A 26,553-nucleotide genomic window follows, 5' to 3' on the forward strand; every position below is an offset into this window, starting at 1 on the left:
TAATAAAAGAAAATAAATTATATATTATCGGATGGACAAAATTTCCAACTCAGTCATATAAACAAGGTTCAACCTGTTTTGAGGTAGATAAAAGTGGCCTGTACATACAAAATTTTGTCGTAGACATTCTACAAAACTTATTACCTGCATCTAAAAATATTAGAGAGCAAAATTTAATAATGCCTTGGACATTTCCTATCCATTTTATCTCTATCCTATCAACCAGAAAATGCAGAGAAATGAACAGAGAGGGAAAAGGCTAAAAGAATTTCACCATGCCTGAAATGATGATGGGAGGATTGATTTCAACTAGAGTTGCTTTGCCTTCTGATACTAACTGTGGTAAGGCGTTAGCTTCCTTTGCTGCAACCCCTTCTCTAGTCCATAATGTTACATGTGGCCACTCATTTTTGGAAATCACTCTTTCATTCTCAATGCTGCCGAGGCGAGCCTCAAAGGCAGCCATTTTATCTGAGAAAAGTAGGGCTGTCAGCTCGACTGGAACTTCTTTGTTTTCGAAGATGCCATAGTCAGCTACACCTTTAACGCCATGGCTTCTCTTGTGTGCAAGTGTGACATGAGCCCCTTTAAGTTTATAGTCCTTGTAGTGTTCTCTAAGGAATGCTTCAATACGAGAATTTTTCTTGGCCAACTGTACAATAATGGTAGAAAATGTAAGGATTCACATAGTGGGACTTGTCTTATGCATATGATGAAACTACATATAAATAATGGATAGAAAGTTAAATGGTATTGTTCCATGTGCTTAATTGCATGATATCAGAGAAGATCATAAATAAAACTGAAAGGGAAGCGATAATGATAGATATTAGCAAATTGCCCATGACTTAATCCCCCGATGTCTGTCCAATGCAAAAAACAAAACTTTCAGCAGCAAAAAGTCTAGGCATATCCCCCGGCTGGTGTTTCCTCTGTCAACAAAACTCAGAAACCCAAAGTCATCTTTTCGTCTTTTGCTCCTACGCGAAAGCATGTTAGGACCGCATTCTGCAAGCTTTCAATTGGTCTGTTATCTTCCCTCGGGACATCACCCTCTTCTTGTCTACTATGCTTAAAGATCATCCTTTCAAAGATAGAAGAGGAACTCTCTGGCATGGTTAGAGCTACTATTTTGCAGCTTTGGTTTGAATGCAACAAGGGGGTCTTCAACAAAAACGTTCAACATTTTGAATCCTTTTTTCAAACATGTTTTCTGTATGGAACTCTCTGGCATGGTTAGATTTACTATTTGGAAACTTTGGCTTGAACGCAACAAGGGGGTCTTCAACAACAACGTTCGACATTTTGAATCATTTTTCTATCATGTTTTCTGTAAGGCTACTGCTTAGTGCAAGCTTTCACCAGCCTTTCGATCATGTTTTGCTTCTTTGCTTGCAAATTCGATATGTACTATGTAGCTCTCTTGGTTTAGGGGCTTCTTTCCCACTCTTGTTAGTTGAAGTCTCAAGTTTTAACCACAAAATTTTCAGTATATTTTTCTATGATGATTATTCTTTTTCTTCCCACATTAACTCTATCCACTCTGTTTCAAGTAATAGACTATGCAACTGTGCAAGATACTTTGATTAGCGTGCAATGGTCAGTCAGAAAACAGGAGGATGCTTTAGAAGCTAGTTTAGCAAACTTAACAGAGAAGGAAGTATAAAAAATTAAATATACTATATCCCATCAGCTTAAGTTTTTGGATTTAGTTAAAGTTTAACAAGGTATTATAGAAGAGAAGTCCTGTGTTCATAATCACTCAGTTGGGTCATGAACCAATTTCCAAATGAGTGAAGGAGAGTATCAAGAATGAGTATATATAAAAGACCAACTATACCATAACCTATGAGCTAGTTTTAGCTTCGGGGGCTCCGTGATACTTTAAAAAAAATAAATTAATTAGTATTCATGTTGAAAAAATATCCATGGCCAACTGGTGTTGGGAACCAGAGTGGCTCATACACATATCCACTTACAGTGCCAAGAAGATTTTGGATCTCCTGAACAGGAAGACTGACAGCAGCAAATACTATGGCCCCAGACTTCCTCCTCTCTGTAATAGGGCTTTTATAGTCACCTTTCGAAACCTTCTTTAATTGCTCCAACACATCTTGAACAGCCAACTCAAATGGAACCTGAATAATTAATATTGATTATTTAATTAAGGTCTTGATCAAAAAATGGCTAACATGGCAACTAGAGTTGCCAAAACTTGCACCTTTAGGCCCATTATACTCATTCTACTTCAGCTTTTCAATTTTTAAAAGATGAGCATTGTTTTATTATTATTATTATTTTGAATAGTTGGTGAAATCTTAGTAAAAAAGAATAAGAGAAAAAACAAACTATACACTAAAGGAAGAACGGAAATTAACTCCAGAAGTTCAAATTTTGTGGTGAATTTAGCCTAAATTTAAGGTTATCAAATAATAGTTTAACTCAAAAATATAAAATAAAATAAAAGTTTTTTAAAGCTTAAAAAATATTTGATACAAACTAAAGTGAGTTTGAAGAATGGACAATCTAGTTGAGATGTCCGGGTGCATGCATCTACTGATCCCTAGGTTCTTATGCTCATTGTATAATCCTCTGGTACTTTGAGCTTTTTTCTCATTATTAATATTAATAAAATAAACTTGTTTCCTGTTTGAAGAAATGAAAAAAAATTGATCTTCTAAAGAGAAGTAAAATGCACCTGAATAGCATTGAGATACTCAGTGTTACTAAACAAAGTTTCTCGCAATTGCTTTTCCCATTTAGCCCATTCTTTCGCATAGGAACCTTTGGTGGAGTCCACCCTGCAAAAAATTCCAGATAAATGAATAAGAGGTGGCTGACAAGAAAACACATTGCAGGTTATCTATTGATATTCCTATGCTAGAACCTTCCAGAGTCAACAAAGTTAATGTAAGGTATCTCCTTACTATATCAAAAATGAAAATAGCCCTAAGGCTTTACAAAACTAACAGCCTATGAACCACTCTCTGCGAGAAACTTCTTGAAAACCAAAAGCATGAGAATGAAAACTACAACCAAACTTTTCCATACTCCTCTCGCCCTCTCTCAGAGTTGACAACTAAATGATCCCGAGATACAACATTCACCCACCCCTCCTCCTCACGTAACAGACTTGTCTCTCCCTCATTTACCTGGTCTTACCTTACCATTCTTCCTCTGATATTGGTACATTACTGGTGGCCTAACAGTACAGTTAAACAATAACAATAACATCCATAAATACTTGAACAAGCCACCAACCTTCCATGTCTACTAGTATGGAGCTTATACAGACTTATTCCTTCCTCTAAGATAGTCTTCAAATCATCAGGTAAAGGATTTCTGCAGTCCAAAAACAGCAAAATATCAGATGTACAAACTGCAAAAACAATCTCAATATTTTGCATTGGAAAAAGAAAAAAAAAACAGTGCAATTTGTTATAAAAACTTTAATCTATAAACTAAAGATGCTGGTTACACTGATTTAAGAGAGATCATTGAAGAAAAATGGCTCAGGGTGGAAACCTTTTCGTGCAAAGACCACCACATGTAAAAAATATGAGTAAATTTTGCTCTTATGAAATTTCTAGAAAATAGGCTAGCTTTTCATGGTATAGATTTTGATCCCTCCTCTTTAATTTTAATTTGTTGAATTTTTTAAAAACAATAATTAGAAATGAGAAGACAAAACCAAAGAAAGAAAACTTCAAAAGGCTTTTAATAATGGAAAAGGAAAAAATAATCACAAGTATTCATCATTAAGACAAGGGTGAAACTTCAAAGAAATTCTAACATAAAGGAAAGGAGAAATAATGAAAAATAAGATCATTGCTAAGGATGAGTTCTTTTACCTATCAGATTTCAGCAATGGCATCTTAACCAAAGACCCAAAACGATCAATAAGCTCACCTTCAAACTCTCTGCGACTCTGAAAATTACCATTAGAGAAAAATAATCAAGATACTAAAAGTGAGCCCCAGAATGATATGAAGCAATGAGAAGTGTTCACACCTTGCCGTCATAAAGGTGATAAAACATTAGTAGGACATAACCTGCATTTGGGGATGCCTTGTCGAGATTTCCCTTCAAAATTACAGGTCATCATCAAAATCATTAGAAATAGAGTAATCTAATCTAATCAATGATGAAAGAGGCACTTCTACAGTTCGAAATGTCAACACAGAGTGCATACTGGATGGTTAACTCTTTGCAGCACACGAAACATGAAGACAGCCAGAGCGTCAAGAGAGAAGGGGTTAGAATCAGTTCCTGCAGATTCAGTGACCATAAATGAGAATTATTCTGTGAATGTAGATGGTAAGTACTCAAAACAACAGTTTCCAGCAAACACATATTATGATGTCATTAGGCACAATCCTCGCAACAGAATTTACACACAACATATTTTTTAACATAACCTCCCTAATGCCATGAAAAAACACTATTGGAAGAGACAATGAGTTGGAAGCTGAGGCTTTGCTAGAGACGCTTTTTTTCTTCCAGACTTGTTCCTGATTTTCTTGACTTTGCTTTATATTCGCATCACTCATGCTGTCCATAATTTCCTTTTATTAGATGAGCATAATTTAGTACAGCGGCTCTCAGGTATCTTCTTTTTCCTTTCTCTTCACGGTTTATATGTATCTGAGCATGGAGATGTGTCCAGTTACAAGAAAAGCCAACCTTTTAAGGCATCCAAGGTCTACTCACCCCCCCCCCCCCCCCCCCCCCCCCCTTTTATTTCAAAACAAAGAATTTCCATCATACCACAGCATATTTTTATTTTAGTTCATTTTTTTACTTTAGACATTTACAGAATTTAGCAGGAAGTCCTCAAAAACCATGCAGAAATGCCTAAAAGGCTGGAAACTTATTAAATTATTACCAGAACCATCAAATTACTTATGATTCATGTGAATCATTTCTCAATTCTCCTCACAAGTTCAAGTTTAATTGCCTGAGTTCCATCCAGGTTTAAAATCAGCTTTTATCAAAGCCATCCCCATAAATATTTTTAGAAGGAAATTGTTGATTCCATTGGTGAATGAGAAAAGCCATCAGTATATAACAGTATTAGTATGGTCCACGAACTTGCTGTCGATGAAGCAAGTTTCAAACAATTAAAAGAAAACTTGTGCCCACATATCATTAAACAAGGAACTGAACTTTATAAGCATCCAAATGACAATAACCTTCAGAATCAGGTATGACTGGAACTGCAGAGGCTCTTGTGCTACGACACATATCTTCAATCTGCACAAATGTAGCAGTTCCTTACAAGGAGTTCAAAAGAAATAAAGTACAAAAACAGAACATCCTCAGAAACTAAGACGACCTTCTGATGGGGCTCTTTCTGAAAATTGGCACAATAATAACGTACTACTAGAAAATGCTCATCTATTTTAAAAGGGATACAAAATATAGCAGAAAATAAGACATTTGATCGTGATTGGCATATCTTGTGTTTAAACAATCAATTCTATAAGAAAGTAAAGCAACAAATATATTCAAATGTCAAAATAAAAAAAGTCAACTAAGCTGTAACATATGCTAACTTCAATCGATTGGATAGCTTTTTAAAATTCCTTTAAGAAAATGTGATATTTAAGTTATAACAAAAGTGGCCTATCAATAAAATTCTGAAATAGATTCAATTTTCCTATTCCATGGTGCAGATTTGATTGCAAGGACTAAGGTCCATCAGGTTGAAGATGTGATCAAAGTGGCCTTAACAGGTTCATTTACAAGCTGTAAATATGAAATAGGGTATAACATCAATAGTGTAATGTTTGAGCATGGCACCAGAATGGACAATAAATAATTTGGAAATGCATTATGCTAATGAAGAAATGGTCCAGTTACATGCACCAAGATGTTATATGGATAAATTGGGTCATTCCTAGGTATATAAACTACCAAGTTCGATAACAGCTTTAATAAGTTTCTTCTGAATGAAACAATGCTCATGTAAAACTGAAAAGAAATTGCAAGGGACAGAAGGATTAGGATGACAAGAAAAGAACCAAAACATATCCTCCAACATTAAAACCAATGCTATCCCCACAAGTTACATGACTGGAAAATTCGTACAGTTGGCCACAGAGAAAGAAGGAACCTGAATATTACAAGCAGTAACTAACTAGATCATTCTAAGGACTCGTCCTACTTTCTTCTGGTATACTTTTTTAATAATCTGAAGTCTCATTTTCAAATAATAAGTTGATAATGGAGATAGAGATAAAATGCTAAGAGCCTAACATTAGACACTTCATTTTATATTTCTCCTGCTTTGTTCACTGAATCGATGTTTACTATTTAGAGTAAGGAACAGGAACATTACTTGTCTCCACACTTCTTCATTTGGTGCATTTTTGTCTGCAAGCATTATAGAGTATGGCTTTCTCCTACGGTCATCAGCAACCTTCTGCCAATATCTTCCTGTACATATTAAATATATAAGAAACAAGTTCAATTGTTCAAAATTATGTCCAACACTCTTAATCAAGCATTTTGGGCATTAGAAAAACGCAATCTCCTAAATGACATTCTTTTTTTGAAACGGAGACAAGAACTTCTTTATTAATAAGAACTCAAAGTACAAGAGAGATATACAAAGATAGCCAAAAAGAAGTAGTAATCAAAGGAGACCTAGAGGGATCAGGAGGTGCACCCGGACATCTCAACTAGGTTGATACCCCCTTAGCGCCAAACATCATATCCCGTCCTAAATGACATTCTTCCAAATCCAAAAGCACATATCCGTATTTTCAATGCAATACATCAATACTCTCTTAAAAAGAAAAGAAAGTTAATGCAATACATCCATATCCGTATTCTCTCTATTTTTAAACATTAATGATATTGAAACTCATTTCCTCCTCAAAAAAACTTTTTTAGAGACCAAAGCAATTAGGAAGTTAGAATGAAATACAAGAAGGAAAAACATGCTTAGAATGACCAAAGCAATTAGGAAGTTAGAATGAAATATAAATTAAACACCTTGAGAAGGCCCAAAAACCCAATTCTGGAACCTGTAGGCTATACATTTTTCTCTCGACAATTTTTTTTTAAAAAAGTTGAACTTCTAAAGGCGAAGAAGCTTTATAAAAAAATAATAATAAATAAAATTTTAACTTTGAACTGGTGCGAACATTTACAGCCTTTTAACAACTTTTTTTGAAATGGAGACAAAAACTTCTTTATTAATATGAACAAAGTACAAGATATTTATATAAAATTGGAAATCAAGGGAGTCTTAGAGGGATCAGGAGGCGCACCCGAACATCTCAACTAGGTTGAGACCGAACATTTACAGCCTTTTAACAACTTAATTTCCCTTGTAACAAATTGAGAAACTTTTGTACACCCTTTAATTGAGTCCTCCTTTTGTATCTCATTGGATCATTTCATTCAAAGAAATAAAAAAATCTATCAAACTGAAAGATAAATACAAACCCTACTGTAGAAATTTATCAAACTCTTGATTTAGCTTTTCAATGCTTTTTACTAATTAAGCCTGCATGCTTTCTGTAGTTAACCAGTAGAAAGAATTATACATACAATTAAGCAGAGCATTTTCAAATAGAAAGAAAGGCTCTGTAAAGACAATTAATGCCAAAAAAAGTAACCTATTTGCCATGGGATTAAAGTAAATTTGATAGTCAAAGTTAGGTCTTACTCTTAGTGAAAGTTGTTCTTCCTTCACTTCTTTCTTTTTTGGTCGTGTGTGTGTGTGTGTGTGTGTGTTGGGGGAACATCGGAAATTGCTAGCTTAGAATCTGTGAAGAGTCAAGGAATTCCAGTAATACCTTTAATCAGATCACCCATTAGAGTATTGACTGGCCGATCATCTCCAAGTGCTCCTGGAGCTTTCAGTATCTCTTTGCAAAGAGCAGACTTTGCACAGCCTGGGATTCCTGTAAGTTGAGGTACAAAGCAACATATAGAAATGAATTATAAAAAATCTATAACCAGAAAAATTGATAAAACCATAAAAATTGATGCATGATACATTAGAGAAGATCTATGTATTTCATACACCGTACCAAGCTAAAGTTAACTGAATGCTACAAAATGCGTAACGCATGAGAGCCACCTCAAGATCCAAAACAACAGCATCTTGTAAGAGTCAAAATGCAATAAAAAGGATTTCCACATTAAAACAATAAATTTATTTGTAAACCTCAATGGGATACAGTGTAACAACTGAACTTTTGTAGTTTTATGATGTAATCTAAGTAACCTCAAGAAGAAATCCTCCAAGAACCAAGATTATGGATTTTTTATTAGAATGAATAATATGTTTCATACAAGAGGAGAAGACTCCTATTTATAGATTTCTATTACAATTGGGGGAAAAAAGGGAATTAACTAGAATGTTACCTAATTACCCAATTAACCCTTAGTCTTCTTACATCACTTTATAATCGGAGGATGTGGGAAAATGACAACCGGCAATAAATGTATTTGTTTTGTTCAAACCGCATCAACCCGTACTTAAATGTCTTCACTTAAAGAGATTAAATATTGCTGAAACGTCAAATGGGGTAGAATACTTCTCTTAATTCTTTTACCACAAATTAAAAGTACTAGACAACATACCCGTACAAGTGTTATATGCTTAAAAAGGTTCCACATCTTGAGCCCAATTCTCTGGCATAGGATCATTGTGAGCAAGCATGATTCCAATCGAGCTCCTTACTTAGTCTCGATTTGTTTCTTGTTTTGTGGGGATGGTAAGGACACCTTTTTCTGAGAGGATTCCCTTTGTTCTGTTTATCCACTTTTGTATCATCTTTCCTAGTCCAAAAACTGTACTATCTCGGAGCTTTTGGTGAGATTTGAGAATTTAGTGACTTTCTCGTTCGGGTTTCGTCGTAACTTGACCAATAGGAAAACGACGGATATGGTCTCTCCTTTCCTTACTTGAGGGGTTATCTATTAGAGAGGGGAGGAGAGATGATCGTCTTTAGATTCCTAATCCTAGTTGGAGATTTTCTTGTAAATCTTTGTTTGGGTTGTTGGTGGATCCCGCTCCCCCTATTGAGTCGGCCTTTGATGTGGTTTGGAGGACTAAGGTTCCAAAGAAAGTTAGGTTTTATATTGAGCAAGTCTTGCTTGGTCATGTTAACACGATCCATAGGCTTGTTAGGAGGAGGACTTCGCTTATCGGGCTTTTTTGTTTTTTGTTGTGTTGGATGGCGGAGGAAGATCTTGATCACCTTTTTTGGGATTGTCATTTTGCAACATCGGTGTGGTGCTCTTTCCTTCGGGAGTTTGGTGTTAGCTTTGTTGGCTTGAGAAGCGTTAGAGCGACGAATGAGGAGTTCCTACTCCATCCGCCTTTGAATGAGAAGGGTGGATTTTTATGGCATGCTGGGGTATGCGCTATTATTTGGGATATTTGCAGCGAGAGGAATGATAGTGTTTAGGGGTAGAGAGAGGGTCGTTGACTAGATTTCCTCTTTGGGCTTTGGTTTCGAAGAACTTTTGTAACTATTCTATAGGCAACATTTTATTTAGTTGGTCCCCTTTCCTTTGAAAGGGTGGTTTTGTGTGCTGGTTTTTTTGTATTGCCTTTTTTTTTTTTTTATAAAATCAAGCAATGAAAGTGGTTGTTTTCAGAAGAAAAAATGTTTAAAAAAAGTCCAAATGAAAATGAAGATGAATACAAGAAGAACTAAGTTCAGGCAACCTTATCTAAAGCATGACAAAAATGCATACAATCTTAAATCACCAATTGACCCAAAAGCTTAAGTTGATAGATGAAGGTAAACCTAATATTATATCATCTAAGACACAAATGCATATTGTATATTATGGAAATATGAAGTTCCTCCACCAAGATAATCCATAATCCTTAACCTAGCTTAAGACGAAATTTGGAAATGAAAAAGTCGACCACAAAAATCTTCACAACATTGGAAAAAAAACAAAGCCTATCCAATTAGCCAAATAATAACCTGGAAAAAACACAATTAGACCCTCTGCTTTTGGGACAGCATCCTTCCCAGAGAGCATTGGACTTGATGGTGCTGCTTCCAGCTCCTTCTGAAGATCACCCTCTTCATCCATTCCTTCCTCGACAATGGCCAAGAAATCTTCTGCTCTAACTAAATTTCCAGCAGATCCGATAAGAGCCTGATTCTGAGGACTGCGTTTAGCATACTGTTCAAGAAAAGGTTCAGCTTCACTAAGATAGGTAGCGGACGACAGTTGTTTGTTTCCATACTTCCTCCTCATATATACAGCCCTATCAAGTAAAAAGTATATCATCAACTTAATTATTTTTTCCTGTGAAGTACCTACAGCTCTTGCGGAACAAGAAAGCAGCCCAAGAACACATAATTGTATACTTACCATTCGTCAAGCATCTTGCTGAGCTCCCTTTGTTTTCCAGCTGATGTACCCCATAGCTTCATTTGCCTACATTATTAAAATAAAGAATACAGAAGAGAACAACACACGCTCAACAGTAATACTAATGTAATAATGAATGTTTAGTCAAAATACAGTAATACACCAAGGAAATTCTAAGTCCTTTTCAACACTTTTAAACTCTTACTATTAATTTCAATTCAAATTTCTCAAATATCAGCACAAAAAATTAAAGAAAGATTTGGAAAAAGTTCTACAAGAGGAGGGTCATCGATTAGTCCATGAATAGAAGATTTGTTTGCCTCATCCCCAAGATTAGGTCAAAGATTTTAGAACTATTAGCCTTACCATTATCCTTTATAACATCGCTTGGCCCGAATGATTTAGGGAAGTTCTCCATAGACCCTCGGAATATCAAGAGCCTTTGTAGTATGGAGAAAAATTATGGATGATATCCTTGTTGTGAACAAGACTAGTAAAGATTATAAGAATTTGAAGTTGGAGGGCCTTATACTTAAGATCAATTTTGTGAAAGACTATAAATTATTGTGAAAGCCTGAGGCAAGACTGGTGTCAACCTAGTTGAGATGTCTAAGTGCGCTTCCTGATCACCTAGGACTCCCCCAATTATTTCTTCCTTATTGCTCTTTTTGTATAAATCTCTTGTACTTAGAACTCTTGTTAATAAAGATGTTTTGTCTCCGTTTAAAAAAAAAAAACTAAAGTTATCTTGCACCGGTTGGTTTTCGCAAATGGCGGCTAGGATTTCGTCACCAATCTTTGATACCATATTGAAAAGAAAGAAGACAAAACACAAGGTATACTGGCAAATCCTAGTACGGGGAGAAAAAACCACGATAGAAGCCTTTCTTATTATTTCCTAGTTAATCCAAAATTTACAAGGGGGAAGAATAAATATAGGCTACAATAAGCCCTAACAAACAAGGAAATAGAACAAGAGTACAATAAATAACAAAAATACCCTTGAGGCTATGAACATTCAACTAGCCCCTTATTTTCAACAGTTTACAAATTCCCTCCCTCAACTATAGATTCATTTCTAAATGTAAGTGTATGGCATGCCTATCCTCATCAAATCAATTGATCATACCTCAAGTAATAGGCCTTGTATGCAACTGCACCTTCTTTGAAGAGAATTGATAAGCCATTACGAATCAAGAAAGTCCGCAGCTAAGAAAGAAATATAAATAGTTCAGACTATTTAATTAAGCAACTTGTTAATAGCAATCACAAAAAAAAGTACAAATATACCTAAACAATTCATTTTTTATTCAGTTTCCACATTCACCGAATTCCAACCTAGTTATCAGTATCATCTCTTTTCTAGGTGACCAGTGAGATAGATAATGCACTAGAGATTGCTTTCCCGCCTGCACTAGTGGTCTATCCTTCTTTTAGCTATCCTGCTAACCCCAACATGCGATGCTCTGAAACTTGTTGATTTAATATCTCAGATTTTAGACCTAATGATTCTTGATTAAATCAAAGAGCGTGACCGCTATACACAACTAAAAATTAGGATTACTACATCAATCATTTAGGGTTTTAAAAACTAAAAAATGGAAGGCTTATGACGTTTACACCATGACCAATACCTATTGAACCGTAAATTGGTTTTTCACAAAGGTGGAAGGGGAGCAATATTGTGAACGACAAAACTTGCCCAACATGAAACGAACATGGAAGGAACAAAAGAAAGAAAAAACCTACAAGAAAGTCCTGCTCTTGTATGGGGTAAACTACTTCCTTCTTATACTTTTAAGATAACTTAAACTATACAAATTAAAGCAAAATTACCTTATATGTAAGAAATTTCAGTTTTATCATCAGATTGGAATCTTCATCGGCAAATCCATCTCTTCCTAAGGTCCCATTGCCTTCAGTGTCCATCAAATTGCTTTTACTTTTCACTAATTCAGCAGCCTTGTCCTTATTTTCTTTGAATAAATTGATGTCAACAAAAAAGCCTGCGAACACATGAAACTGTGAGCAAAAAGTCTTATATACAGTTCAGAACAGTCGAAGATCTCAATACAGGCTAGCTTCTTTTCTCTTTCTTTTTTATTTTCATTTTATTTCTTCTTAAAGAAACAATTTTTTACTAAAGAGGATGAAAATGTTACAATATTGAGGCTAACTTGGAGAGTTTACAAAGTGCAAATGAGGAAAGAGGAAATTGGGAAAGACATGTGACAGACTAAGTAAAAAAATATAAATTAATCCCTATATACATCATAAATTTTATCCTATTACTTTTTTGTAAAATAGAAAATTTTCTTTGATAGAATGAAATAAGGGGCAGAACGCAAACACCCAAAGGTGATTATAGAAAAAGATGCCAATGAGAGACAAGATACGACAGACTTGAAAGCTTAAAAGGGTTCTAATTTCTGCACCAGCACAACGCAGTAAAACCAACTCCATAAAGAAGTCAAAACTATAAAATTTTATTCTGTTACTTCTTCCACCAAAAATCAGTCCAACTATAGACTCCACTCACATGTACATTATCAAACTCCTCATGTACTAAGAAACTTGTCTCAATAGTCCTATCTCCTTATCCATGATTCCCTATGACGAGCGACCGAACGCCTAAAAAAAGTCATTCCAAACAGTTCTCACAAACTCACAACTCCAAAGAATGTGCTTCAAGTAAAAAGTCATTCCAAACGGTTCTCACAAACTCACAACTCAAAAGAATGTGCTTCAAGTTTTCCTCTGCATTCCGACTGAGAATGCAGCAAAACTTGAAGGCTACAAGTTTCTCCCTTGTCTAAAGACAACCCCCTCATTGGGATTGGGAAAAGACACCCTGACATCCTTTCTCCCATGTCTAAAGAGTAAAGACAACCCCCTCAAGCAAGACCAAATGAGAGGTCACATCCCTCGCCTTCCTATTCTTCCTCTTAAAGCGAAGATGATTAAGATAAACTAAAGTAAAACTACTCTTCCATAAATATGGTGTGGAGAAAATCATAGAAAATTTGAAGACAAACTCCCAGCTCAAATTGTGCTGATTTGATTAAATTTAAATCCTAGATAGAGTTCTCTAACCTCTATTTATGTTGATTAGTCTTGCAATGATATTTATGAAAGAATTGTAAATAAAAATTAAATATAGTGTTTCATTTTTTTTAAAGGGATATGAGCCTAGATTAATATAAACTCATTTTACTTTTGTTAAGATAAAATATGTATAATGTAATATAAATCATATGACTTTGTAAAATATTGATCCTACATAATTTATAACCAAAAAACATGTATTCATTAAATTAATAAATAATATTTGAGATTTAATTTAATATTTAGTAAGAAAAAAAAGCTATTTTTATGGTCTATAAATATATTTTGAAACACATTTTGAACAATTGTTCAAATTGAAATCCAATTTTGAATTTGCTACTGAACACATCCATTACTGGAAACATGAAATACAACTTGTCCCTTGTTTTCAAATTCATGTTACCAAATCATAAATCGAGCTAAATCTAAGCTTTCAAGATTGTGTCAAATAATTCTCTAAGCCTTTGAATTTGGACTGAATAGGTATCTAAAGTTCAAGAAGTTTAAAGGTGTCTATTAGATCTCTGGACTTAACAATTTTGTAGTTTTGTCAAACTTGTCTCTGACATATTTGAAAATTTTGAAACTTGTGGACTTCCTGGACACAAAATTCACAAACCATAACCATTCGAATTTGTTTTTAATAGATTCGTGACTTGTACAATTCCAAGTCTGATAGAGACCTATTATTAATTGATACAAAATTGAAAATTTAAAATCTTAGTAGAATTTTTCAAAGTTCAAGAAGTTATAACTATAAGGCACATAACCCTAAAAGTTCAAAAGACTACACTTGTAAATTAGCCCTATTTAAATTGCTCTACGTTTCTTATTTTTCTTTTGCCCACCACCAGTAGGCTTTCTCTTCTTGATCTTATTAGACACATTTGTACCATTAATGAAATTTTCGTTTGGGTTCAATTTTTCCCCTGTAAAGCACAATATCAACTAATAATAAACATAACAAACCGGAGTAAAACATTGGATTTAGGGATCATGATCATCATCTACAGAGGAATGAAGAGAATGCCTAATATATTTTGAATCAGAGTAGTTGAAATCTAAAGATAACAGAATTCACATTAAAGTTGGCTATTACCTCGATATAGTGGCCACAAACTTGGCTTGTGCCTGAAACATGTTCATCACATTTGGCACAGTTAATAAAATTATGACAGTGGCTCAAATACCAACAGAAACATATATTTTGAACACTGGAAATAAAAACAGAGTGCAAGTACCGAGCAGTACCTCAATTCTTTTTGATATCGCCGAAAAGCAGAGTCACTGTGAACATGAATGACCATTTTATAGAAAAGGTTGTCATTTGATATGGAAGCAACTTTGTGGAAATTATGATAGCATTTGAAGGCAGCTGGAAGGCGTCTTTCTCTCATTAGACGAATCATTTCCTGAAAAGATTAGATGTACTTCATGATCAATTCATTTGGAGGAGAGTGAAAGATGCTAACAAAAGAGGTAGCAAGTCCAAATGAATAACTTATAAAAACAGAGGAGGAAATGGTGTTTCATTTCCACCAAAAACAATGAGTCAGAAGCAATTTCAATATAACCAACACATGATAAAGTGATAGGGAAAACAGTTCTGAAACGATCTTGAGTAGATAAAGCAACACTTGTATTAAGAGAAAACACGAATACAGATAAAAGTTCATTTTCCTAACATGACGCGACAACTAACCTGTAATTTGGAGGTCGAAAAATCAGCCGGGTTGGCTTGTAAGAATTTTGATAAAACAGATCTGTCTGCATTTCTTGAGTGGGAATCACCGTACCAGTCAGAGTGGTCAGGGCAAAAGGCGGTACCAACGTTTTGAAGAAGTGCTTTTATTTGCTGCAATTGTATTTTACAGAAGCAAAGACAAGAGTAAAAAAATGATAGCTAACAGGTGAAAATCATTCCATTTTTTTTAGATAAGAAACATTTCATTGAATAAATGAAATAGAGGAAGATCCCGAGCACCTAAAGGTGATTACAGAATGATTTCCAATTGGAAACTAAATAAGAAAGACTCAAGCCAATTTTGTTCCATTGCAAAGAAAATCATTCCATTTCTGTTCCAATAAGACACAAAGTGAAAAACCAACAAACCAAACCATTGTATTTCATGCCAAGGAATTTTGTTACCTGTTTCTCATCTGACCTATTTGCAGCACAAATTTCCCTTAGGCTTGGTCCTAAATCAAGTCCACCTAAGACAAAACAGGGTATAAAACAATAAATGAAGGTTGCCAATAGAAAAGAATCAAAAAAATAAAAACAGCGGTGGCAAAACCATACCTCCTTCGTTGTCTGGCAGAGCAGGAAATTCTTCCAATACTTTCTGCATGTGTTTTGAACTCTCATGGCTAACCATACGGGCTACAAGACCCTCAAGAATTTCACCCTGCACTTTTATATGATCTTTTGATCCTGTATAACAATTCCAGTTAACAGTCATCATCGATTTCTTGACTGATTTAACACAAAGTGAGTAAACACTGAAGGGTCTATCAAAATGAGAAGATTATAATTTATAAGCAACACGCAATAAAGTAGGAACAACTTGTTAACGTTCATAGTTACAAGTCATGGAATAATAGAACAGGCGTAAACCAAAGAGACGGTTGGAATTCTTTCCTTTTTTTCTAGGCTTTTTCCTTGTTAGAATCCTAGAATAATTATGGAAAGATTATGGGAATGTATTCCTTATTTTCCTAAATCTTTTCCTTTTTTATTCCATTGTGTACTCTATTTATTCTCCCTTGTACCTATTGCTTTATTCATTAGAAAATAATAACAACACAAACAATCGTGGTTTTTCTCCCGGTACTCCGGTTTCCACGTAAATTGGTGTGAACTCGTTGTCTCTCTTTTCAATAGAGACCAATCCATTGAACGAGGATTGCGCTTTAACTTTGACAAAAGGTCTCAAAAGCAAACAGGGTATATAGGAATACCAATTGGAAAAGGGACAACATCAGCTAACAATTGTACCTGACTACAAACTAACAAAAAATATACCTGGTACAGATATTTCTGCAACTTCATCAAGAGCCTTACATACTGAAGTCGCAGTTCCTTCTTCACATAGGGCATCAAATGCAGCAAAAAAAGATGTCACCGACTTCCTTCAGAAGTTAGAAAAGAAAAGGATCAGGAGCCAGAAGATAGTTGTTTAACATTAACGTAGGTTTGACGCTACAACATTTCAAAAAAAAAGTAAGATTCACAAAGTAAACCATCCGAGTTTAAAAGAGAAATCACTTGAGCAATCAAGTCATATAATCAAAATCAAACCTGCACAAAAGTAAACAAAAGCAGAGAAGTAGCTGCATGCAAGAAAAACTTGGAACTCTGGATGATACACACACATTTAATAAAGCGCTAAATGTTAATGATGAATAAAATCACTCTTAGACAAATCACTCCTGCCAAGTAAGACACGATCTTAAAAGATCTTCAGTCATTTTTTTGGGACACAAAAAAAGGATGAAGCACAGGTTAATGTAACATTTCAATATCAAAAATCTGAGAACCATGGAAGGTTTTACAAGTTCAGCAACCATGAGATATCATCACTGTTTTTTCAACAGAATCCTTAATCTAATTTTCCATGTTGTACAAAAGTTAGAAATTAAATGACATCTATATATAGCAAAAAGAAAAAAATGTGAATGAGTTGTAGAGACTCGGAAAAAATTGTTCATACCAAGTATATTAAATGAAGTTATGGGTCATCACCTGCTTGAGAATAACCAAACATGATTGGTTGGTAAGCGCCAGTTTCTACAAAAAGCTATTATTTCTGCAGTTGAATAGAACTTTGGCTTTCCCTTGCCCAGTTCTGTAACTGCTGTAACTACCACTGCAGGATATGAAAATAATAACTTCAATGGAAACATAACTGACTAATGTTGAAAAGAGTAACCATAAGTTTGATTGGAAGGCAGGAAGAATGTCGAGAAATATTATATATAAAAACTCAAAAATCAAATAGAACAGCCTAATGATTGAAAATCTATAAGAAAAAAAAAAGGACGCTCAAGTAAAGACTTACTCCAGTTTCAAATCTACAGTCATACAAAAGATAACTAAACAGAATTAAGGGAAAAATCTTCAGTGAGAATTCCACCATATCAAATGAAAGATTGCTTATACAATTCCTTCTGGCATTCCCTCTTAAGAAAAGCCAATAACAATTAGTACAAGTTGAATATGTAAAGATTTTGGAGCTCCTTCTGAAGTTAAGACAAAAGAGTAATAAATTAAAAGTTCAAATTTTCTTTGAAAAGGAAACAAAAAAATTAAACATTCAAATTGATATACCATAATCCTCTCGTGGTCGCTGGCCATGATCTCCCAAAACAGCAGTTACTAACTCCATTGATATGCACATGCGGTTACTCTAAAAGAAGAAGGTATCAAGATGGTTTGAGTGCTGCCAGGAGATGTGAAATGACAAAACAAATATAAACATGTTCAAAACTCTCATAGCATTTTATTTTTCATGGTAACTCATCCTTTAATAGAGAAAAATGGAAGAAACAAAAAAACGTAAAGGAAAAATAGCCACAACAAAAAGAACCAAACAAAAAACTTGTACAATATATCCAAAAATGGAGCACCAATTGGCAAGAAGGCATTAAAAAGATGGGATCAAAGCTAAAAACTTGAGATAACAAAATCAGTATTTTTTTCTAATGTTAATAATACCTCAAGGAAATCATTGAATTCTGCCTGCTTTTTTGCTGCTTCAGCTCCCCAAGCCTCTCGAAACATCCTTCCCAAAACAAAGACACCAACAGCAGTGTAGCTGAAAAGCAAAATTTTATTCAGAAAAGCTTTGAAAACATGGTGAAATAGAATGGAAACAGCAACAAGTTTCAAAAAGAAGTCTGAATTTATGGCATCCTCCTCTTCTAATACTAAAAAATACGAATGAAATAATAATGACAGCAAATGATATTGAAGGTAGTAGAAGACAAGAGCAGAACAGTTACATGCAATGACCATTTGTAAATATCTTTATTCAAGCAAAAAAACCAAAAAGATGAGTACCACTTCAAATTCAATTCCGTACTTGCTTAATCAAAATGGATTTAGGCAAATCAGCATATAATACACCTTCCAAAAGAATTAAAAAGAAAAGGCATATATCGGCATACATATTCCCGAAGCTGTTTTTTGCATATGCTCCACCTTCATGGCCAGCGTACATAAACAATGACCCTGAGTGTTTTAGTGAAACCTGTAGAAATTTTCAAGTTGAATAACCTAATAACCTCATAACAACTTATTGAATTTATAATGCAATCAATATACTTTTACCATTAGAGACAATAACCAGAAGCCAGGAAGAACTGGGGTGAGGTGGGGTGGGGGGAACAGTTTATGCTACAAAAGCTATTTTACCTACTAGTTTGTTACATGATCTATGAAATTTTTCACAGAAAGATATGAATTTATCATGAAATAGGAAACGTGATCCTTCCAAACCTAGAAGAAAACCATATATTAGACTCACAAGTACTTTTTTAGAACTCAGGACACGGTTGTAACAAATCTTGTCCAAGAAAGGTAGTAGTATGGACCCACTTTTGCCGTAGAAGCATAAAAATTCAAAAAATGAGTAGTTACCAAAAGAACACCCAAATTGAGTCGACTTCCAAATTGTTCAATATACTTCTACTTCGAAACTAAAATGCTATCATTGAAAGTTTAAAATCCATAATGAAGAGTGAATGGCATTAAATAATACATAGTAACTCCATCATAAATGGAATATTAAGCATCATAAGCATTACAGTATTCTTGACAAAAGTTTCAGGTAATTCTCCATACCTCCAACGTAGCCAAGCCTTTTGATACCATCTCTATCATCCTGGTTCTAATCTGACATGAAATCATATACACATTAAACAAAATTCTCAAATAATTGATAATGAAATAAATATCAATCTCATAAAAAAAAAATAAACAATTAATTCTAATCACCTTATATTTAAGAGAAAACAAAAAAAAAAAAAAAGGAAACGAGTCTCTTCCTTAAGATAATGAATTGAGACAATATATAGTAAATATTACATAATAATACAATGAAGAGACAAAATATGAATCCTAGGGATCAATGAGTGTACCGGGACATCTCAACTAAGTTGACATACCCTTAGCACTCTCGTCATCTCCAATACAAAAAGCTAACTGGCACCTCTAGGAACCAAAACCAAGCCGGAACCAAACCATACAAAAGTTTAGACAGTACAAGAATTCAAAGCTAATACAAAGACAAATAATTGATTATAATTTATAACCAGCAACATAAAAACCAAACAACCCATCCAAACAAGTCTAAGAAGGAGGGAAAATGAAGGCCTTCCATCACCTTATCTTTTTTCTAAAACAGATACGAGTCTCACTATTATTAATATAAATGAATAGACAAAGTTCAATGTACATGAGGATTATACAAAGAGCAATAGGGGAGAGGGATAATCAACAGGCGCAACCGAGCATCTCAACTAGGTTGACACCCCCTTACCCTTAGCGCCCTCAACACAACCAAAAAGCGACAATACAATATCAAAACAAAAAACCCCTTACCCTTAGCGCCTTCAACACAACCAAAAAGCGACAATACAATATCAAAACAAAAAACCACAAAAACAAAGCCAAACAAAAAGATAAAAAGAATTTGTCCAAAGCAAAAACAAAAACGAAGGCAGCAGGCTGAGAACAAAGAAGAATAAGCCTTGATTGATTGTGCAAAAAACTGTTTGAAGCAGAGGGCTGATCTGGAAGTCCTGATCATCAAGGACTTCACAGTGGGGATGCTGAAAAGGCTGGCCAATATAACACAATATCCTAACGTCGAAAATCTTCTTTTGCATTACATTTTCTGAAAATTCCAATCCACTTTTCAAGGTCTAATTTAAAGATCCATCTTTTCTTTTTTCGGATTCTATAGTCCTCCACAGTTTCGTTTGCTATTAAAATAGGATCCAAGATTTGGCGCTCTTCCAGAAAGCCACATTGTAATGAAGCAGTAATACTTGGCATTACTTTCTTTAATCTTTCTGCGAGAACCTTTGCAAACAAATTATAAATTAATGTTGAAACTGATCCAGCAGAGAACATGAAGCTGACCTTCCTTCTCTTGACCATGTAAATTTACCGTTGGAAAACGGAATTTCTAGCAGCTTTGCCACTCTAATGAGTTTATTAATTTTTCTCATTCTCTTTGTTAATCTTCCTACTGGAAATATCTCTTGAACTTTTCGAGTGATGTTGAAATCAGCTCCCTAACACCAGGCTCCTGTACAGAGGTCTGAAAGAAGAGACAACTCCGAACAAATTTGGTTTCTATCTCAATAATGTGTGGGACCATAGAAGTTTGAAAACCAACATATTTTCTATTGATTGTGCTGCATTTTACTGAAAGAGAATAGGCAAGTTTCAGAACTTCAATAATCGAAAACTTAGATTCATCCCACATAATCAGCAAAACTCCTAATCTGCCACTAGCTTCAAACAAAAACCCAGCCAATTCCTTTTGAACTCCATAGTGCCTTTATAATACAACTGGCAATCTCTTCTCTTTTGGTCTCCTGAATCAAAACTCTATCTGGATTAGCTTTCTTCAAAAGATTTTTAATAGCCAGTTGTTTCGAATGGCCCATGAATCCTCTAGTGTTCCATGATATAATCTCCATCTTTGCTACCTCTGTCTTATATCAATTCAATTTCACATGGTGTCAAGAATGGACCAACTCTTGAGGGGGAAGGATACTTGCTGACCTGCACAAAATTTCTTTTTCTGGGGAGGAAAACAATTTAATAAAATCTGGACCGAGAGAGTCACTGTCCTCTTGTTTCTCTGTTTCTGATTGAATTATTTCTTCCTCAACTGGTTCAAATTCTGCACTACTTACACTGGTGACTGATTCAACTTCCATAAATTCATCTTCTGGGTTCTCAACTTTTTTGAGACAAGAAGTATCTTGCACAACATTAAAGAATGAACCAGAAAGTTTGGAGGAGTATCTTGCACCTGGACATCTCAACTAGGTTGACACCCCCTTAGCACCAAACCATCATATCCCAGCTAAAACTAACCCATTACAACAATGAGAACAAAGTCCAGCCTTGTACCATGATGAATTTGCTTAAGCCATTTAGCCAACAAGGCCTTGTTTCTCACTCTTACATTGCCTATGCTTAATCCTAGGTTCAACAGCCTACACACCACCTCCAAATTAATGAGATGCGTGCTTTTCCTCTTGTCAACCCTTTCCCACAAGAAATCCCTCATCAACTTCTCCAAAGTCTTGCTGGGTCATCCCTGTTCAGATTTTCAATAGTTGGTTGTTGATAAAAGAGTGCAACAAGGTTATTGAGGAAGTCTTGAAAATCGCCCCCCTAGGCATTGGGTGGGCTGGTTTCATTCTTCATGAGCAGCTTCGTAAAGTGAAACTTGCTGTTAAAAATTGGCATGCTACTCATTTGGTTGATATAAAGCAGAAAGAGGAAGGGATTTTGAGGGAGTTAGAAATCATTGATGGGTTTGCAGAAAGTGTTGGTCTCAATGAAGTGGAATTGGCTCACAAATCAGATATACAAACAGAGTTGCTTTGCTTATATGTATTTCTGCCATCATGTTTTTATTTTTCAGCCTTGCTTTTGTCTACCGTAGGTAGCTTCTGTTGTTATTTTGGTTGTTCCTTTGGTCTTTTCATGACCTTAGTATGTTTATTGTACTTTGATCTTTTCTTTGTATTTTGGATATGATGAGGGTGCTATGGGGGTGTCATCCTAGCTGAGAAGTCCGGGTGCATCTACTTATCCTATCTATCTCTCTCTCTCTCCCACATTTCTTCGCTTTCCTATTATTCTCATTGTATAGCTCTCTTGTACATTGAATTTATTAATAATAAAGAAGCTTGTCTCCTTTTCAAAAAAACTTCTCCAAAGTCTTGCTAGCTGCATTGGGGATTCTAAATAGGTACATAAGATCAGTTGGCGCTATGGACAAACTGATTAAGGGTAAGTCTCTAAAACTCGGGGAAAACCTAAATAGGAAAGGCGCCAAACTATGCTATTATTAGATTTTATTGGTTCTTTTTTCTTTTTTATAAAAAAGGAAACAAATTTTTCATTAAGGAATTGAAAAGAGACTATTGCTCAAAGATACAAGAAGAAACGAAAAAAGAACAAACCAGAGAAATAACAAAATAGGAACATGAAACAAAGAAAATTATCAAGAAACAAAGATACAACACTTAAGAGTGTCCTAAAAAAGAAATCCATCAACAATAAATATCTTGAATTGTAAGCCTATCAAAAGATTTGGACAGACAGCACAAAGAGGCAGCCTTAAAATGGACTGAATCAAACCAAACAACAGGACTTTGGAAGAACTTTCGAAGATAAGTTGATTTATTCCCATTGATTGTCTATGGGAATGGACACAGAACATGAGTGAACACAGCTAACACATCAAAAGTCAAGTTGTCACCCTTGTTCAATCCCTTTGGTAGAGACACTGAGTAAAATTTCAATGCTGGAGGTGTTTCTTGGGGGATAAACAACATCGATAGGGAAATTTATAGCAGATCCTTTGGTTTTTCCTTTTCCTTCATTCAATGTTGCTTGGATATGAGCCAAGTATGTTGCTTGGATATGAGCCAAGTATTTTGCTTGTTCTTGGGAAAGGTTAACAGTACTTCATACACCACGTCGGTCCCCTCATTTTCCACCCTTATAGTTGAAGATACGCGAAAAATTTGTAGTCACGTCAATTCGACAATCAACCTTGAAGAAGATCAGATCGGAAAGTACAGGCAAAAGAATTAGAGAGAGTGCAACAAGGAATAGATCCAACCTGAATGCCATTTTTAGTTTCCTCCTCGATCCTTCAAAAGACAAACTCACTTTGGATCAGAAAGAGATCACACCATAGGGCAAAAACAATGCGGAGTGAATACTCTAGGTCTAGGACGAGTGAGGAATGATGAGAGAGACAACAACTCTTGAGAAAACCAAACTAATATTGAAGAGATCAAGTAAATGCGTCCAGCAATGTTGAGCATATGAACACTCAAAAGAAGATGTGGTTGAGAGATTCCTCATCCTTTTTTATTTAAAGGAAACTAAACTTTTCATTGATAAAATGAAAAGAGACTGATGTTAAAAAATACATGATACTCAAAAGCATAGAAGAGAAATAAGATAATAGAGACAATATAAAACTTAAACAAAGAGAATAAAAACGTTCAAATACAATCAAATGTCTTGAATATAATAATTAGCATAAAGCTTTGATGAAGAATGCCAGGAAAAGTCTAGAAGATAGTAGAACCCAAAACATCCATCCATCGAAATGGAATGCCTCGAAAAATCTTCTGTGTGCACTGTGGGCCAAACTAAAGGGGTATAGGGAGAGAAATCCAAATACCAATGCTTAGAAGCAGGGGAATGAAGCATAAGTTCTCCAAACAAACTGCCCAAAAAAGAGTACTACAAGGCTTGCAACAATATAGCAATATCCAAAAGACTTGCAGCTTTGGTGATAGTATTAAGAAAAACAAAGCTAGAGTTGAACTCCCAACATTGTAGTGAACTTAGGCCTGGCAGAAAAAGTTAAAGTCCCCCCGAAACACCAAGGTTCAAGACAATAGGATGAACTCCAGCCAAAGAATGAGAGATTCTCGTCCTTAAAACATATTAAACATACTGAGGGCCTAAGCCATAGATAGGTATTCTTCCTTTGCAAAACTTCATTTGAATTAAGACTTGAATGGACCATTGGGCATCAAAGAAGAAGAAGCCAAAAGTTTTGAGAGACTTAATCAATAAAAAACTGGATGATTCAAGGAACCAAATTCAGGCGTATTCATCCAAATATAGTGAGATTTTAGAGAGGAAAGAAGAAAGAGACTGCAAAACAACCTCCTTGTCATCTTTCAATGCTCGTCTGAGAGAGAAACTCCATGAAGATGTTGATAAATCCCAACAAGAGCTAACATCCACATTTGTTAGTGGGGAGATATTAAAAAGCCTTGGGAAGCTGTATTTTAAAGAAACACAATTGACCCAAAAAGCTGCAGCAAAATTTGCCCAATGACCCAAAGATGATAGTTGAGAGATTCAAAAACAAGTACACAACTGCAAGCATGCACCTAGAAACACATACCCAAACAAGCCAAGGACATGGTGAATGGGAAAAACATCTTCGAGGTAGAATAATGTCAAGCTAACAAATAAGCTAAAAGTAAAAAATTCAGTGTAATGAAGCAAATCAAGAGTCCAAGTGTAACTTTGATAGACCTCCTATCATACACCAATATAGTAGGAGAGGAAAAAAGAATTGACAAGTGCGAATGAAGGAGTGGAGGTACGTGAGAGTAGAGTGGTTAGAAAGTATTAATAGTGGAAAGGAGAGGGCAGGAAGGCAGTTAGAGTTTGGTTGAAAGAAAAGTTTCTGTTCTACCTGGAGAGATAGGTTAGCAGAAGAGAGTTCTTACTTCTTGAGATTGGATTAGAGTTTGTAACCAAGATTCATTACTGAATCTAATATCAATAATACTTACTATTCACATAAGCTACAGGTTCCATCAAACTTCCAAATGAAACACAAAGAATAAAGAGATACCTCCTGATCCGACTTCTCGTTCTCAAATTTAGGGTAGAACGTTGCTCTTATTTGTGCCTGTGTGTATGTGGAGTTATCCACAGTAAATTTTTCAATCTGATTGCTCTTGAATAATTGACTCAGGCTAACAACGCCATCCTGCGCTGCCACTCCAGCATTACTCCCTTTGTTTTCAGTTGACGTTTCGTTGGTGGGTGCTTTTTCACCTTCAATCACTGCAGCTCCACTGGTTGTTCCATACGCTTTTGGTTTCCAAATTGCTCTATGAGCAAGTCCAGGGGTGGCCTGATTTGTCAGCTGGGCATTTCCAAACTGAGCACTAGAAGTAAGAACATGAGGTTGATCACTTTCAGTGACCCTCAATTTACCGAGTGCATTAGTAACAACTTCCGCAGCAGCCTCTGACTCCGTAGAATTTCTGTCAGCCTTCGCCTTCTCTTTCCACTTCTGTTCTCCACGGCTACCCCTTCGCTGCAAATCAAGATCAAACTCAACATATATAGTCCCGAAGATAAAATTCTAATTACATGTTATCGATGCCTTGCGACATAAGCAAAAGAATTGAAGTGTTTCATATACAGAAAGCGTGTAAAAAAACAAATTACCATCGCCGCATCCTTTTTACATGCTAGCATTGCAAAAACATTAATCATGAAACGTTGAGAATAGATAAGAAATGACAAAATCAAACCCCGTCCATCCTCAACACCAACAGAAAACAGACTACCGCATTCAAAACGAGAAAGTTACGAACATCAAAACCATTAATGAAAACAAATTGAGAAACCCAGATACAAAAATGGATATCTCATCACAGGCACGTAAATTTAGAGCCAAATTCATCAAACAAAATAATGGGCACCTGATTGTAAGGCATGACGAATCGAGAATCACAAGAAATGGGAAGAGGGGAGGAAGTTAAAGGTGCGAGAGTGAGAGAGCGCGGTAAGATATAGTGGGAAAGAGGGTGGGAAATGAAGGGGAAGACCCTGTAAGACGAAGAAAAAGGAGGGTGAGGAAGAGTTTTAGCACAGAAAATTCTCTGCAACGCCGACATTCAAGTGTGAGCTATATGAATATCGTTATAGAGAGAGAAAGACGAAGACTGCCAAGAAGTGAGAGCTCCTAGCCTCCTTCCACCCGGCTTGCGCTCAGCTTGGTGTGTCTCTTGGGGCAAATAACCATGTGAAAAGTCCAACTAGCCCCAAGATTGTTTTCGAATCTTCCCTGGTTGGCTTCTCCAATCGCGCGCGGACTGCACCTCACAAACATCCACGACGGACGACCAGGATTTGTTGATGAAAATATGTATTAATGTTTTATTTCAAGTTAAAACCTCCATGGTGCTAAAGTACAATATGCAACCTCTCCACATCCATATTTTTACCTTAATCAAATAGACAAAGATTTTATTTTCAATTAAAACAAATTCATTTTT

At 35.4% G+C, this 26,553-nt stretch overlaps 1 protein-coding gene across 2 annotated transcripts; it reads right to left on the bottom strand.

Annotated features, from left to right (window-relative positions):
• On the bottom strand, nt 1-26,310 carry LOC101214899 (tRNA ligase 1). Of its 2 annotated transcripts, XM_004147220.3 has the most exons (27): nt 25,978-26,310; nt 25,116-25,586; nt 19,310-19,360; nt 18,634-18,716; nt 18,182-18,281; nt 17,795-17,873; nt 17,210-17,333; nt 16,490-16,596; nt 15,767-15,898; nt 15,614-15,678; nt 15,167-15,319; nt 14,716-14,876; nt 14,564-14,595; nt 12,196-12,365; nt 11,489-11,568; nt 10,360-10,425; nt 9,963-10,252; nt 7,809-7,916; nt 6,341-6,438; nt 5,193-5,253; nt 4,193-4,269; nt 4,012-4,083; nt 3,852-3,928; nt 3,262-3,342; nt 2,699-2,801; nt 1,980-2,138; nt 1-652 (listed from the first exon to the last, which is right to left on the bottom strand). In XM_004147220.3, exons 1-27 carry the CDS (start codon nt 26,170-26,172, stop codon nt 260-262), a joined length of 3,588 nt encoding a protein of 1,195 aa, XP_004147268.2. In that variant the 5' UTR covers nt 26,173-26,310; the 3' UTR covers nt 1-259. The 2 variants fall into 2 exon arrangements, with proteins under 2 accessions (XP_004147268.2, XP_011653589.1); XM_011655287.2 differs by lacking the exon at nt 25,978-26,310 and having other exon boundaries at nt 19,310-19,355; nt 25,116-25,254.
• Nucleotides 26,311-26,553: the final 243 nt, after the last annotated feature.

Source organism: Cucumis sativus, chromosome 1, assembly GCF_000004075.3.
Source record: "Cucumis sativus cultivar 9930 chromosome 1, Cucumber_9930_V3, whole genome shotgun sequence".
NCBI classification, from domain to species: domain Eukaryota; kingdom Viridiplantae; phylum Streptophyta; class Magnoliopsida; order Cucurbitales; family Cucurbitaceae; genus Cucumis; species Cucumis sativus.

What these genes read in the sequence shown, in the direction of transcription:
- LOC101214899 (XM_004147220.3), bottom strand. Translation starts at nt 26,172, where the DNA reads ATGTCGGCGTTGCAGAGAATTTTCTGTGCTAAAACTCTTCCTCACCCT. An exon ending in ATAGGTCAGATGAGAAACAG is followed by an intron (nt 15,320 to 15,613) that starts GTAACAAAATTC and finishes ATACAATTGCAG; the next exon opens with CAAATAAAAGCACTTCTTCA. An exon ending in TCTAATTGTGTTTTTTCCAG is followed by an intron (nt 7,917 to 9,962) that starts GTTATTATTTGG and finishes CTCAACTTACAG; the next exon opens with GAATCCCAGGCTGTGCAAAG.